Source organism: Hippopotamus amphibius, chromosome 12 (assembly GCF_030028045.1).
Source record: "Hippopotamus amphibius kiboko isolate mHipAmp2 chromosome 12, mHipAmp2.hap2, whole genome shotgun sequence".
Lineage (NCBI taxonomy): Eukaryota > Metazoa > Chordata > Mammalia > Artiodactyla > Hippopotamidae > Hippopotamus > Hippopotamus amphibius.
In genome coordinates, this window is record NC_080197.1 from 99,837,029 (window position 1) to 99,852,239 (window position 15,211).

A 15,211-nucleotide genomic window follows, 5' to 3' on the forward strand; every position below is an offset into this window, starting at 1 on the left:
ACTGCGCTGAGGAAAGCAGTTCACCCTGGCTCCCCTGTCCCAAGGAAAGAGGGAAAGGGTGGGGCAGGTGAGCCACGCTGTCTCCAGACCCAAGTGGAGGGGGAGGAAGATACCTGTGCATCTGGAGACTTCTGCGAATATTGGCCAGCAGGGCACCCAAGAATCCAGTGGGCTTTATGTGATCTCGCCACCAAATGATTCTTTTAAAACACATAAGAAAATGGGAAGGTGTAGGGCAGATGAGGAGAGAGGTGACAGGAGGAGCAGCCCTCTCTTTAGCAAGATGTAAGGGAAATACAATTCACTTACATAAATAAGAAACAACACACACACAAAGCCTTCACCAGAAGCTTCACTCTACATCCTCCTCCCCCTCCCCCCAGCCCCCTCACCACGTTCCTTTCAGAGAGCCAGGGTCTCCACAAGGGGCTCCTGGCCTGCCCACTCATACCTGCCAAAATGTTGCATGCCAGCGTGGAAGACAAACCAAACTGCACCAACCCCAGTGTGTATTTACTTGATGTACATAGATACCTTTAAAATAAAATAAATTCAGTCACAGCTCTCTGGTGTTGTAAATCTTTACCCCCTCCCCAGTCTCACTCCCTTCCCGGCACGGAATAGCATTATGACAGGGTGGGTGGGATGTATCCTTCCTGGTGTTTTTCCATATATTTGCACGCAGGTTTTTTTCCCCACCTGACAATACATCCTAAAGATCTTTTCATGTCAATATACCTATTTACCTCATTATAATATATATAATTTTCATTAACTTATCCTATCATTTATTCAGCCATTCCACTATTGGTGGACCTCTGTCTAGGTTATTCGTAATTTTTAACAAGAAGTGGTACCCTGTGCTCTTCGTTTCCCCCCCGGCCACCCTCGGCCCCAGCATCAGTCCCATCCCTCTCTACTCTCTGGTGCGTCTCCATCCCCCCCTTGCCAAGAGCTCAGTTCTCTCGTCCCAAGACTGTTCACCACAATCACCCTTCTAACCCCCACTGTAGAGCATAGCCCTACTTGTCTTCTCTGCTCTTCCTTCAAAGCTTCTGAGATAAGTGTCAAAAACCACACAACCGAAACCCTGGGGCAATTAAAAACACAGAGCCCCGCAAAGGTAACGGGCCCTCACCTGTCGTGTATCCCTGCTGTTTTCTCTCCCACTTTCCAGAGCAGCTGGTCTAAGCCCTGACTCCCCAAGACCTATTCTCACCCTCCTCTCTTAGGCAACAACTTTGTCAGTTGTAAAGGGTAAATTAAGGTGACTGAGTGTGTGAAAGTCTTCCCCCCTTCCCCCCCCACCCCGCCATCAGCTACACGCTTACCTCTGTCTACACGATCCCTTTGCGTTCTCCCTTTTGACAAGTGATAAATCTCCCTTCTCTAGACTAAATCAAGGCCCTTCTAGATCTTCAGTCTTGATGTACTTACACAGACTCAATATATAAGATAACTAAAAGTGACGCAGCCAGGCAGTCTGCATCTTGGTTACCTTCCGTCTCAAGGATTTCTTCCCTTCTCCTTGGTGAGGTCTCCCTTAAAAGTGTGTTTTACTGTTTCTTTATAAGCCACTCCCCACCTTGTTTTTTCACAACCAAATTTCCTGATAAAGTCCCCAGCTTCCCTTCCCTGCTTCCTCTTCTCCTAGTCCTCCCTGATCTGAGCTGGGGATAAAAATTTAAATTTTGTGAGGAATCCGTAGGCGTGGATGACATCAAGGCGTGTCAGCCCACCTTGGTCTGGCGCTTGTTCTTCTGTAAGTGCTTTCCAAAGGTCACCAGTTGCCAAAGACAGTGGGCACGTCCCCATCCTGCCTTCCCCCACCTGACCATGACACCTGACACTGCGCTCCATTCCTTCCCCCTTGAAACTCAACTCCCTTGGCTGTTGTGACCCTGCTTGCCGGGCCCCTTCTGCTTCTCTGGCCGCCCCTTCTCAGACTTCTCCCGCTAGTCTCTCACGTGGTGGCCCATACCAGGCTTCAGCCTTTCCTTGCTCTGCGTGGGAGATGTCAACCACACCTACGGATTCCTCGCAAAATTTAAAATTTTATCCCCAGCCCGGATCATCCTGCTGAACTCTGGGCCCGTATGTCCGGCAGCCCTCAGGTGCCTCAAACACGTTCCAAGCTGAACTCACGTTTTCAACCCAAACTGCTCCTTTTCATGTCCCCGCCATGTCTCTTCACCTTAGCCAGAAGCCTGGGGTTCCTTCTCAGCGTCCCCCTCTCCCCCAAATCCCACGTTCACTACGAATTTTCCAAACTCACAGCCAACTATACCTTTAGATCCACCCCCTTCTTTGCATCTCGCGCCTAGACTTCTGCAGCGCCCTGGTCGCCCTCCAGGGTGAAGCCTGAGCGGTCCTCCTAAAGGCGCAGAACCCGCTTCAGGGATCTCCCACTTCAGAAAGAAGGGCGTTCGGGCGAGCCTCAGGCGGGAGGTTGTTCCCCGACACCGGGCGAAACCGGAAGGCGGCGGCTTTGCAGCGAGGAAGCCCTGGACCGAGGGGCTGAACCCGGCCAGCCCAGGCAGCGTCCCCCGCGCGCGGCCGGCCGGCCCTGGCCCCGGGCGCCACCCCCGGCGGCCCTCGGGAGAAGAGCGCGCCGCCGGCCCCCAGGTGAGCCCGCCCACTGCGCAGGCGCCGGGGAGGCGGGCCGCCGCCACGGGGCGGAGCCAGCCGGCCCCGCCCGGTTCGCGCGCCCGCGGGCCGGCCTCCGGTCACGTGACGGAGGCGCAGGTGAGCGCCGCTTCCGGGGTCGGGAACCCGCAGCGCCGCCGGCTCCGGCTTCCCCTCAGTTGGGTGCACGGGATACGATGGCGTCCTCCTCGGTCCCGCCGGCTACTGTACCGGCGGCGGCAGCGGCCCCAGGCACGGGTTTCGGCTTCGCCTCCAAAACCAAGAAGAAGCATTTCGTGCAGCAGAAGGTGAAGGTGTTCCGCGCGGCCGACCCGCTGGTGGGCGTGTTCCTGTGGGGCGTAGCCCACTCGGTGAGACCCAGCCCCCGGCCCGCGGCGGCCCTGTCCCAAGCCCTCACCTCCTGCGCCTGCGGGCGCGTCTGTTTCCAGGCTCCCGCCTCCGGAGCCCCTCGCTCTGCCACTTTTCCTCCAGGCTCTCCTGGTCCCTGCCCACCTACCCTCAGGTGTTTCCCCCAGCGTACCTTCTTGCTCTAGACGTTTTCTTTTTCTTTTTTTTTTAAACGTAGACTTTTGTCTCTCCCTCCTCCCTCTACTCCTCCACTCTGGTTCCATCTTCCCCACCTGAAATTCAGCTCCCTGCCTCCTTTCAGTCAGTTCCAGCCTCAACCCCAGGCCACGGAGACAGGCCGGGATCAGGCTCCGTCTGGAAGGACATTAGGGGGGGTGGCTCTTCTGGGTTGGTGGTGGTGGGAGTGGGAGTGTAGAAGGGGAGCAGCGAGGGTAACTGGATGAAGGGAATCGTTCATTTTCCTTTGCACCTTGCTTTATAGGCGCCATCCTTGACTTTGGAACCTTGGCTTTGGGGGAAGCTCCACGCTTCCTGGACCTTCGAATCCCGCATGTCCCTTCCTTTCCCTTCCCGAGGTGCAGCATTTCAGAGAAGCTACCCCACCCTGAGCCTAGTGGTTGCACTCGCTTAGCACTTAATGTGTATAAGCCTTTGGTTTTAACTGCAACCCATTGCTGGCTGGAGTAATGGTATTTGGTGTAAGTGGGGGTCATCTTTGACCAAAGAGGTGGGTCAGGAGCTCTGGTCCTAGAGACATTATGGTGGTGAACTTTAGAAGCAGGGACCCGCTGTAGAGGGTTGGCCTGGGACTCTCTTTTCCTGAGGATAGCTCAGGTGAAGGAAGCACCGCCATGGCCCCCCTTCCCTCAGATCTGGAGTGGGAGGGATGCAGTGACCTTGACTGTGACAGGCAATGTTTTAAAAATTCCTCTTCCTAGACACCGTATAGTCATGGTAGTGTGGTGGAGGTGGGAGGGGATGAGAGGAAGACAGTTTCTGTGACGTTGTTAATTTGTGGTTTAGTCGTTTGGGGTCTGTCGGCTCCCTTTCGCATTTGTGCCTCTGTGGACTGCTCCCAGCTCCCTGGGTGGTAATGTCTTAACAGGGAGTATTCAGTCTAAGGCCCTTGGTATGGGCAAGGCTGATGGAGATAGGGCTGTCTCTCTTATGACTCATCCATCCATCCATTTGGGAAGCTTAAGAAGGAGGGTTTTCCTTTGTTAAGGATGGGTGAATTATACATAAGACCTGCCTCAGCTTCCCTGGGTATATATACTTTAGCCCCAACACCCCACTCTCCAGCCAGCACACATTACTTCAAGGGTCTGGAATGGAGAAATTCCTTGAACATATGTCTTAGTGATGATTCAGCCTGCTTAACAGCAGGTGGCAAGGAGGGGGCATGAAGAACTATAGCTGAATTTTAGGCTGGGAATCTCTAGTGGCTTTTTTTTTTTTCCTGGAGGAATATGTTCTGTCCTCCTTTTCTGCTGAGAATGAGAGGAGCTGGTTTTTCACTGCAGTGTGTAGGATTTAGGTTAGATTACACTTCATAACCTCTGTTGAATGATCAAGTAAGGATAGGCAAAGCATCCGTTTTTTTCAGTTAATAAACACTTCAGGACCACTATGTGCTAAATACTGTGCCTAGATAGGCACCTGAGAGATGCAGACGACTAGAACTTGTCCTTACCAGAGCTCACAGCCCAGGTGGGGAAACTCACGTAAACTAGAGGTTAGAGTCAAGTGATAAGTTGACTATTAAGGGTGCATGAGAGACACTGGCAACACTGGGGAGAAAGCACATTTCCTGGGCATCTCTTAGTGCAGGAACCCCCTTTCCACCCTGAATTAGCAGACTGCTGATTCCGGGGGTTGAGGAGAGCATGTGATGCTTGCATCCTCTGGGCTGTGGGTTGGCTTGATTTCAGTGAACAGACGCCTCATGAGCTCATATCCTCTGCCTGCCTGCACTCCCTCTGAAATCAGCTGTTTTTCTTTTATCTTACACCTAGGCAGGTGGGGACCTACTACAGAGAACTGGGTCAGAGTGGTCTGGAAGGACTGGTCGTTTTGTAAGGAGGTGCCTCCTTCAGGATATGGACGTTTCATTCTTGCTGCTGTTGACCCCTCAGAGTCCCATTAACTCTCCTCGTACTTTGAAAACACCTTTTGTTTTGTTTCCAGTGAAGCATGGAGCTGTTTGTCTTGAACGTCTTGAGTCTGCTGAGGGTATTTTTTTTCCTCTAAAATGTCTCACAGCTTTAAAAATAGTCCAGAGTTGCTTGCGGAGTTTGCCTGATGTAAAGCAACTGTTGTGGGCATGCAGTTTCATGGGGGCGGGAGTGTGAGGGGCTGTGTGAGGGTGCTTACTGCAGGCCTCGTCGGGCAGCAGACCATGGCAGACACACTCTCACCTTTGTCAGGCAGATGCACAGCCGGCGACTTTAAAGGAAAGAGGTTTGGGTTGCCCTCTTCTGACTCTTGCCCAGGCACAGGGTGCCAGTAGCTCTCCGCACCCCTGCTCACTGGCTTCCTGGTCTTGTGCTGGCTTCTCAGATCAGTGAGCTGAGCCAGGTGCCACCCCCGGTGATGCTGCTGCCCGATGACTTCAAGGCCAGCTCTAAGATCAAGGTCAACAATCACCTTTTCCACAGGTATGTGGGGATCCCCACCCTTCTCATGTCAGCCTTCCTAGAAAAGAGAATCAATAATTTTAAGAGTGAAGATTGAACGAGTTGAAGGTTTTAGATTTAGAAGGCAACGTGCAAGTTGTTGTTTTGTTGTTTTGCCTTCTTCCCAGCGCATAAATTCCGTGTTTTGTAAAGAACCACTAAAATAATTCACAATGTTCCCTACACCCTTATCTACGTGTACTGGTTTACCTCTCCTCTAGCCTGGAGATTCCACAGAGTAAATATGTTTAGATGCCATTACTATTAGCTTCTGAGTGGGACTCCCTGAAAGAAATACCTGAGTCCTGTAAGTATCAGAAGATGCCATTCAAAACCTATTGCTGATTTAAAGATGTCTCTGACTTGCTTGAGATTTGGGAAATGCTGCTGTTCGGATGGGCAGTAGACCCTGATTCTACTTAAGCCACTTACCAATCATGTGACGTAAGCACATCACTCAACCACCCTGAGCCAGTCTCCCCTTATATAAAATGGGAACAATACACCTTTAAAGGACCTCACAAGGGTTTTATGAGGATCAAATAAGGTAATACCCGTGATGGTGCTTTATAAACTGTCAAGCCCTACATAAATGTAAGGTAACATTGTTACTTTGTTTTCTTATCTTGAAAACCCCTATTGCAGGGAAAATCTGCCCAGTCATTTCAAGTTCAAGGAATATTGTCCCCAGGTCTTCAGGAACCTGCGTGATCGATTTGGCATTGATGACCAGGATTATTTGGTGAGAGTCTGTTATGGGGTGAGGGTAGCCCTTTCTCCCTCACAACTGGCGAATCCTTGGGACAGTCGTGTTGCGAGAAACGAGGGCCTTCGCAGGTATTCTTCACCTTTCTGTGGTCACAGGCATCTTCAAAAATCTGAAGAAAGCTATAAACCCTTTCCTTTTGGGGGAAATGTAGATACATTAAAAATTTTGCTTTCAGTCTCTTTCAGTCCATATATATGGACACCCAGATTTAGAACCCTTGCTCATCTTCTTATGCCAAGGTCTTCTCCACTTTCAGATGTATTCAGTTGACCACTGAACTAGACTTGCATCTCCCTAAAAAAGAGGGAGGAAAAGAGCCTCTAGCCTCTTCTGTGTCCCCAGGTGTCCCTTACCCGAAGCCCCCCGAGTGAAAGTGAAGGCAGTGATGGTCGCTTCCTTATCTCCTATGATCGGACTCTGGTCATCAAAGAAGTATCCAGTGAGGACATTGCTGACATGCATAGCAACCTCTCCAACTACCACCAGGTCAGGCCTCTGTCCAGTCTCGTACTTCCCCTCCCCTCCCTATTCATAGCTCAGTTCCAGAGCATTTGGGAGACTTCCTATCCCTTTTCCTCCCTAAAGCCCATTTTTCTCCCCAAGAAGCACTTGACATCACGTTTTTGAAAACAAGGCATTTCAAAAAGAGCCTCTGCATACCAATTTGTGTTTGATTAAATAGAAGAGTTTAGATGTGTTCCTTCTCATATGACACTTCCAGTCTAAAGCCGCTGTGAATTGGTAGATACATAAAGGGCACATGTATAGCAAAGTATAAACTTTAGACTAAGTCAGAATTAGGTGAAGTGTTAACATCAAATGTACTCTCAGGAATAAATGCAGTCTGGGGAGAAAACCAGGATAAGTGCACAGTGGGATAAATTGGAGGGGAGAAGCCATGATTATATCCAGCCCTAAGTGGGATTAGGGGAGCTGTTCTGTCTGATCAGATGAATTTGGAATGTGACATTTCTGGAATATTTTGGGAATAAAAACATGCCTGAATATCTTTCTACTGAAGAAAAAGCTCACCAGAGTCAATGAGCAAGGAATAAATGAAAGAGTCTAAAAGAGTTTTTGGTTATTCAACAAACATTGAATATCTGTTGTCATTAGGTCCTGTGTTAGGCAGGAGAGAAAGAGGTGACGGAAATGGCCGTGGCCTTTGAGGATCTCTTGTCCTAATGACAGAGATGGGTAAGCTTGCATTGGTTAGCACACAGTGAGATGCGTGCCGGGGCAGAGGCATCTACGGAATGCTCTGGGGTGGCAGACGAGGAGCACCCCAGCTCACCTGGGGCAAGAGGTGCACTGGGCAGGTGCAAAGGGAGTGTGTTAGAGGGAGTATCTTAGGACTTGATTCTTGCCTGACTAGTAGGAACCAGCTGTTGGACAAGACGGAAGGGAGCACTCCAGGCAAAGGAAAACAGCACTTGTAAAGGCACAGAGCCATGAGAGAGCTTGGTGTTGCGGAACTGCAAAAAAATAGGTAGGCGGGAGCCAGGCTGTGAGGGTTTTATAAGCCACACAGAGTTTGGGCGTTATCCTCAAGGCAGTGTGCAGGGGAGTGATATATGTGTTATTTAGAAATATCCCTGTTCAGCACTTTAGAGAATGGATTGCAGCGGGGGAGATACTGAGAGTGGAGATACCAGTTAGGAGGTAATTGTGACAGTCCAGGTGAGAAAGGGCCTGGAGGGGTGCTGGCAGTGGAGGTGGAAAGGAAGACCTTTGGGAGAATTGTGGTGATGAAGGCAAAGGTACTCCGGATTCCTGGTTAGGGGTAACCGGGTGTCCAGTCACCAACAGTTGGGATTTAGGCATATTGAGTTCGGGGTTCCTGCGGTTCATCCAGATGTAGCTGTCCAGTAAGTGGTTGGGGTATGGAATTCAGGAAAGAGGACTAGATTAGAAGTCTAGATTTGAGAGTTACAGGTGAATAGCTGGTAATTATCATGAACATAGATAAGATGGACGTGAAGAGTGAAATGAAAAGAAAGTTGAGGACAGAACTTTAAGGAGCAAGTAGAAAAAAGAGCCCATAAAGGAGACTAAGAGTTGTTGGACACTTTTTTTTTTTTTAACATGTTTGCTAAGTTTAATTCAACAGCTATACCCACTCCTGCCTTGTAAAAATAACAGAACACTCCTCTCGAAGTTACATTGCGATGTGAGCACAGGTTTGTTGTCTTTGATACGGCTCTACTAAAAAGTTGGCACCAAATGCACATAAAAAAAGTTTTAAGGCTTAAAAATACAGACTAGTAATTTCTCAGTACAGTTTGCAGACTGAGGACAGGATGCTGAGTTAATGTATCTTCCAAATGCAGGCAGTCCCCAATGTATAGAGCATTTTCCAAATACAAATGGCCTCCCTCATCAGGTTCAAAGGAGAAAACCTTTTTCTTCTGCTCCTCCCAGTGATCAGATTACCCGGGCTCTCTAAAGCCATGCCACAGCCCCAAGGAGGGAAACAGGAAGGGAAGATGGGGACAAAGTAAGGCCACGTGGTCACTGCTGCCCGGAGGCTCTGCTGTGGCTGGTTGTTTTCCTTCTCCCCCCAGGCCTCTATTCCCAGTGCGGCCCTGGGAGTCCCTGCCAGGGGACAGAATCTAGAGAGCTCTTCCCCTCATGTGGCTGACGGCGAGGCCGAGGCGGAAGCCCCCAGGGCCAGCACCACACCACGTCAGGGTCTTCTTGGCCAGAGTTGCCGTATGCATGTAATGATTTATGCCCTCCTGCATTCCACACAGGATGTGAGGACAGAGAGGAGTGGTGGGATGGGAGCTCAGGGTGAAGAGAGTTTTAAGGAGAGACTGGTCCGTCATATCAAGTGCCAGCCAGTTGAAATATGACAGCGACTAGATACTCATGAGATCTGGCAACTGAGGGATTTGAGGCAGTGAGGAGTAGAGAAATTTCAGAGGAGAAATGAGGGTATAATCTGCTTTCACTGGTTTGAGGTATGAATGAGAGAGACGAGGTGGACTCATGGCTGACTTAATTTTCTGAGAATGTTGGCTATGAAGAGAAGGCAGCAGCAATGAGGGAGATGGTAGCACTGAAAGAGGACTTTTTTTTTAAAGAAGCCAAATTATAGGGACTTGCCTGGTGGCGCAGTGGTTAAGACTCTGCGCTCCCAATGCAGGGGGGCTGGGTTTGATCCTTGGTCCAGGAACTGTGCCACAGCTAAGAGGAGCCTGCCTGCCGTAACTAAGACCCGGCGCAACCAAATAAATAAATGAATAAATAAATGTTTAAAAAAAAAAAAAAGAATCCAAGTTGTAGGCAATCATGCAAATATTTTTGCTGTAGGTATCTAGTCCACCAAGAAACATTGGTCTAGTTAAAATCATTTTGTTGATGTAATTTCTACTCCTGGTTCTGTGACCACTTGCATATGAAAAGGGTCAAAAGTGAGGATCATAGCATGTACCTTCCCTGTCTCAAAGAATAATAAAGATGAAAGGAAAGAAGGCACTTTAAGAGAAAAATAAAAAAAATAATAATAAATAAAAACAAGCAAACGAAAAAATAAATTTAAGAGACATTATACACATGGGATACGTCAGAGGAGATGAGGATTCAGAAACTGCGTGGATAGCCGGGGCATCTTTCGGAAGCCCCCACACCCCTGCAGACGTTCTGTAACCTCTCGACTTGACGTGTCCTGCCTGCCTGTGGAATGGCAGCATGAGCGTTCCCGTCCCCGAGCTGCTCAGCCTCTCCGCCTCCCCCCCTGCCTTCCACGCCAGTACATCGTGAAGTGCCACGGCAACACACTGCTGCCGCAGTTCCTGGGGATGTACCGGGTGAGCGTGGACAGCGAGGACAGCTACATGCTTGTGATGCGCAACATGTTCAGCCACCGTCTCCCTGTGCACAGGAAGTACGACCTCAAGGTGAGGAGGGGAGGTGGCGGCTGCGGGGCACGACCTGGGGGGGGGGGGGGCGGGGGGCACTGGGTACTTGATTCATCTCAACGCAAAGGAGGCTGTGGGTCTGGGGCCTTGTCCTAAGAGCCGGCTCCTGACTGTTCTTTTGGCCACGTCTGCTGACTTGGTGTGTGGGTCTCTCCACAGGGCTCCCTGGTGTCCCGGGAAGCCAGCGATAAGGAGAAGGTGACATAACTTGAGGGGATAGGGTGAGGGGTGGGGGGCGGGCAGGTCAAAAGGATCTTCTTGGGGGAAAGAGGTAGGGGTCCCCACCCGTTCACTCTTATCTTAAGGCACCGGAAAGGAGAGAGGTGAAAGCTTTTGCTGGTCCAGGGCGTGTGCGGAAGGGGCAGTGGGGAGAGCTGCTCCGTCACTGGCCTGGGTTAGTGCCTGTGGAAGGGCTGGGGGGGTGTGGTGAGAAAGGCCGGACCTCAAGAGCGAATGCTTGCCTGTCGCCTGCCATTCTCAGCTCTCATATTCAAGCAGCTACTTTTGCTTAAGAGGGAAAAGAAAAGTTGGAATGGAGGGTCTGGGCTGAAAACCGTAGGCAGAAAGTAGTGGGGTGTGATTTGGGGTGTAGCTGCAGTGACTGAGTCTGGGGGTACGAACAGACGCCAGGCAGCGTCCTGCTGTAAAGTCAGATGAGAGATGGGCTGTAAATCCCTCTCCCTTAGAGAGTCCAGAGTCAGAGACAGAGCCCCACGTGGAGCGGAGTTTTCTGAGACTACGGGGGAAGGGCTGTATTCCCAAGATACCGTTCTGCCCGTTCTCAGGTTAAAGAGTTGCCCACCCTTAAGGATATGGACTTTCTCAACAAGAACCAGAAAGTTTATATTGGTGAAGAGGAGAAGAAAGTCTTTCTAGAGAAGCTGAAGAGAGATGTGGAGGTGACGACTGGGGTGCTGTGGGAAGTGCCTTTGTTTCCCTTTCCTGCTCCCCACGTTCACACCAGGAGGGAGCTCCTCCCCGTCCCTCTGGGCTCGCTGCCTGTAGGGGAGTCGGGTATGCGTCAGGAAAACCCCCTCAGGGTGACCCGTGTGGGGGCGGCTGTTGTGAGCTAAAAGAGCCCTCTTAGATACCGGGACATCTGGCTAATAAAGGCAGCGGTACACTCCCAACCCTCAATCTTTACGCTTCCTTTCCCCGGGAGGGCCCCGGAAATTCAGGGGTGGAGGTATACGGGTGGTGCCTGGGAGTGAAGAGGGAGAGCGGGGGCTTCTGATCTGTCAGTGGGGTCTCAGTTCCTAGTGCAGCTGAAGATCATGGACTACAGCCTCCTGCTGGGCATCCACGACGTCATCCGGGGCTCTGAGCCGGAGGAGGAGGGGCCCGTGCGGGAGGAGGAGTCAGAGGGGGATGGGGACTGCGGCCCCACGGGACCCCCTGCGCTGGTGGGCTCCTATGGCACGTCCCCTGAGGGTATCGGCGGCTACATGCATTCCCACCGGCCCCTGGGCCCTGGAGAGTTTGAATCCTTCATTGATGTCTACGCCATCCGCAGTGCTGAGGGTGAGAGAGCCTGGGAACTTTAAAGGTGGGGAGGTAGTCCCTGGGGGACAGGGACCAGGGGGGTGGGTGCAGAGGCTGGTGAGCTTCTCAGAACAGATCCGACTGGCTCCTGGGGAGAGGGCAGTGGGACTGTGCCTGTTCTTCACTGCTGGTCCCCCCCCCCCCCCAGGAGCCCCTCAGAAGGAGGTGTATTTCATGGGCCTCATTGACATCCTGACACAGTACGACGCCAAGAAGAAAGCAGCTCACGCAGCCAAGACTGTCAAGCATGGGGTGAGGGTTCCTTAAAGCCTTTCCTTTCCTGGCCCGACTATTCAAGAGCCTCCTGGGCCAGAGCCGTGGGGTGGCAGAAGGATGAAGGGCTGGGTGTGGAAGCGGTCTGGACCGGAACGGAGGCGGGGTGTGGGGACTGACGCCGTGTCCCGTACTCCTCTCGCAGGCGGGGGCAGAGATCTCTACCGTCCACCCTGAGCAGTATGCCAGGCGCTTCCTGGACTTCATCACCAACATCTTTGCCTGAGGGACTGCCTGCCTCCATGGTGACTGCTGCTCTGTGTCCCTGGTGCTGGGGCTCCGGGGGGCTCGGGGCAATTCTGGGTGTTCTGGCCACCACTTCTGCTCTTCCTCTTGCTAACTTTAGGCTGCGGGCTCCTTCCATCCCCTGACCTCCGTCTCGCTGAGCAGGCTCTTCCTGGCCCTCAGGAGTACCTTGGCCCCTCTGCCCTCCCTTTCCTTCTCCCTCCCTCTCCAGCAAGGCTGCTTCCTTCATTAGGGTGTTGGCTCTTGACGCTCTCCCAAGTGCCTTGATCTTTGTAAAATGTCCTGTTGTTTCTATAGCCCAGGAGGGGCTGGGGAAGGCAGGGGGGTGCCATCTTCAGGACCTGACTGGACAGACGGACCTGGCTCAGGCAGCGGCTCTGGATGCCCTTTGCTGTGTGGGATGAACGTTTGTCTCAGTTTTTCTGATAACTTTATAGAACTCGTTGTGGCATGTTCCTTCCCGGTGGGCCCTGGGATGGAAGATTTTCAAAACACTACAGATGCGGGTGCCGGCGTGCACACACACACAACGGGATGTGGCCAGTCTTACGTAGGTGGAGGGGAGCATGGTCGGCCCGTGGGCTGGCAGCTCCTGGAGGTGGGACCTGTGAGGACTCTTGTGATTAGGCAGGGGATTGGCGGTCTCTGTTGAGGGTTGACTACTCTCCAGTCTCTTCCCTCACTCCACATTCACCCCCACCAGAGGTGGCCACCGTGTTGCGTCTTGGGTGAGGCTGACTGCTGCTGCTCTTCACCAGGACCTCACATCACTCTTAGGGCTGGAACCCTTCCGTGGGGGTGTGGCCGGTTCTGGAGGCTGGGAGGATGAGCCAGGGGTGTGAGGTTCACTCCCCACGTTAAATTTCCTCTCTTCGTGTCTAGCCATCCCTGAGATTTTAGTCCCAGCAGAAGGGAATATCTCTGCCTGGGTCAAGCCTGGTTATTTCCAGAGCATGGACGTCTCACGAGTGGGAACCTCCTCTGCTCCCTGGAAGTGTGCCCCTAGCGTACTTCCACCCCCCACCTCTTCTCAAACCCTTTTTCCAGCTGGGTTTGTTATGCTCTTCTGTCCGTTTTATACTGCTGCTGCGTCTCCCAGGGGACAGATGGCCGCCTTTGTCATCGTCACTCTCCACCCCCAGAGAGGAGTCAGAGCCGTAACTCAGTCACCCGGCCCCCTGCAAAGACAGCTGAGCTGATGCGTGATACTCTCAGAGCGCAGCGGACCCTGGTGAGCTGAGACGGTGCACACCCTTCCCCGCAGTGCCCTTGGGGCCCAGGCAGCCATTCTGCGTGTGATCGCACCTCCCCCCTGAGGCTTCTGCATTTCTCTAAAACAAAGATTTGGCAGCAGCCAGTGGCCTGTGGGGATACAAAGGCTCTCTGCTCTGTATCTGGCTGGACGGGTCTGTCTCCCAAGAAGTCAGGAGGTCATAAAGGAGAATTCCTCCTGCCCCTCCATCTTCTGCTCCAAAGGACGTAACAAGAGGAGTCCCCAGTTAAGGACTGGAGCCCCTATAAAATCTTCCTGTCAGGAGCCTGATGGATCTTTTTCATTCCAGCCGTCTACCTTTCCCCTGTTGAATGCAATAAAACTCCAGGACACCAGCAACTGTCATTCTTTAGAAATGGGTTTTCTGACCATGTGGCTGATGTATCATAAGCATTATGGTCTTCATTTGTTGCTTCTGTTTTTCATCTTCTTTGTTTTATTAATTAATAAAAAAGATCTTGTGTATTTACTCCCATTGCTGTCACCATGTAGAAAATAAATTATTGAATCCAAATTCCCTCACAGAAATGCCTCCTTTTTCCCGTCTCCCTTTTCTTGGAAGCCTGGGCTTAGGGGTGCAGAGACCAGACGAAGAGTTCTGATCGTTAAGGTGTCAGGTCCCTAAGGATGAGGGTTTCAAGATAGATGGCTGTGAACTTAAAAGGTGGCAAGGAGTGTGCATGGGAATGGAGACCTTCTCCACTTCCGTGGGAGTTAGCTATAGGAGGCGGTCCAGGGACAACCGAGATCATGTGACCCTCCCTCTTCCCCCAGGGTTCTGGGCTAGATCCCTCTCCCATCGCTGTAAAGGTGAGTGAGCCTTTCAGTACCAAGCACACATGAGCTAAAGGAGAAGGAATTCAGTGTTCCCGCAGGCTTCCTGGGAAAGATGTCCTCTGTCTGGAGGGCAGGAAGAGTACAGAAGGGTCCTGGGAAAGTAAAGAAAGTGACCAACCACCCAGCCCCGAGAGGGAGTGAAGGACAGGGGGTGGCCTAACAGCTGCCAGTCTGGGAGATCCATCCAGTACTGCCTGGCCAAGGAGGTCTTTTGGCTGGTGGAAAAACCTGGCTTGATGTGGCCCCAGGGAAGTGAGTTGGACTGGGGGTGGAGATTGCTCTGATGTGGGAAGCAGAAGAGAGAAGAGCTTTTTTTTTTTTTCTTTTCCTGTGAGAGTTTTTAACTCTATTTCAACCGTGGGCTTGATACGACCATCCCTCCAAGGCATTTAAAAAAAAATGTATTCACGTCTCATTCTGCACCAGCCTCAGTATCCCTGTTTGTGTAAAGAGAAAAATCAGAGGCACTTACCAACCCATCTGGGAGCAGGTTTGGGGGTGGGGGGTGGTCACAGAAGGTGACAATCTAGGAAAAGGCAAGTGACGAGGGAGGGGATGGAACCCGTGTAGTCCTGGGTGTATGTCTCAGAACCAACGACTTCTCTTCCTACCCCACGTTCCTCAAAGGCCTTTCTAGAGGAAGGATCACAGAGAGACCGCCCTCTCTTCCCCACCGACC

General features: G+C 51.8%; 1 protein-coding gene across 4 annotated transcripts; it reads left to right on the plus strand.

Annotated features, from left to right (window-relative positions):
• The first annotated feature begins 2,736 nt into the window (after positions 1-2,736).
• On the plus strand, positions 2,737-14,209 carry PIP4K2C (phosphatidylinositol-5-phosphate 4-kinase type 2 gamma). 4 transcript variants are annotated; one of them, XM_057702710.1, is made up of 11 exons: positions 2,737-2,996; positions 5,554-5,651; positions 6,315-6,411; positions 6,781-6,924; positions 10,194-10,340; positions 10,521-10,559; positions 11,147-11,260; positions 11,615-11,882; positions 12,052-12,155; positions 12,322-12,421; positions 13,522-14,209. In XM_057702710.1, exons 1-10 carry the CDS (start codon positions 2,823-2,825, stop codon positions 12,400-12,402), a joined length of 1,266 nt encoding a protein of 421 aa, XP_057558693.1. In that variant the 5' UTR covers positions 2,737-2,822; the 3' UTR covers positions 12,403-12,421; positions 13,522-14,209. The 4 variants fall into 4 exon arrangements, with proteins under 4 accessions (XP_057558693.1, XP_057558694.1, XP_057558692.1 ...); XM_057702711.1 differs by having other exon boundaries at positions 13,565-14,209; XM_057702709.1 differs by having other exon boundaries at positions 12,322-14,209.
• Positions 14,210-15,211: the final 1,002 nt, after the last annotated feature.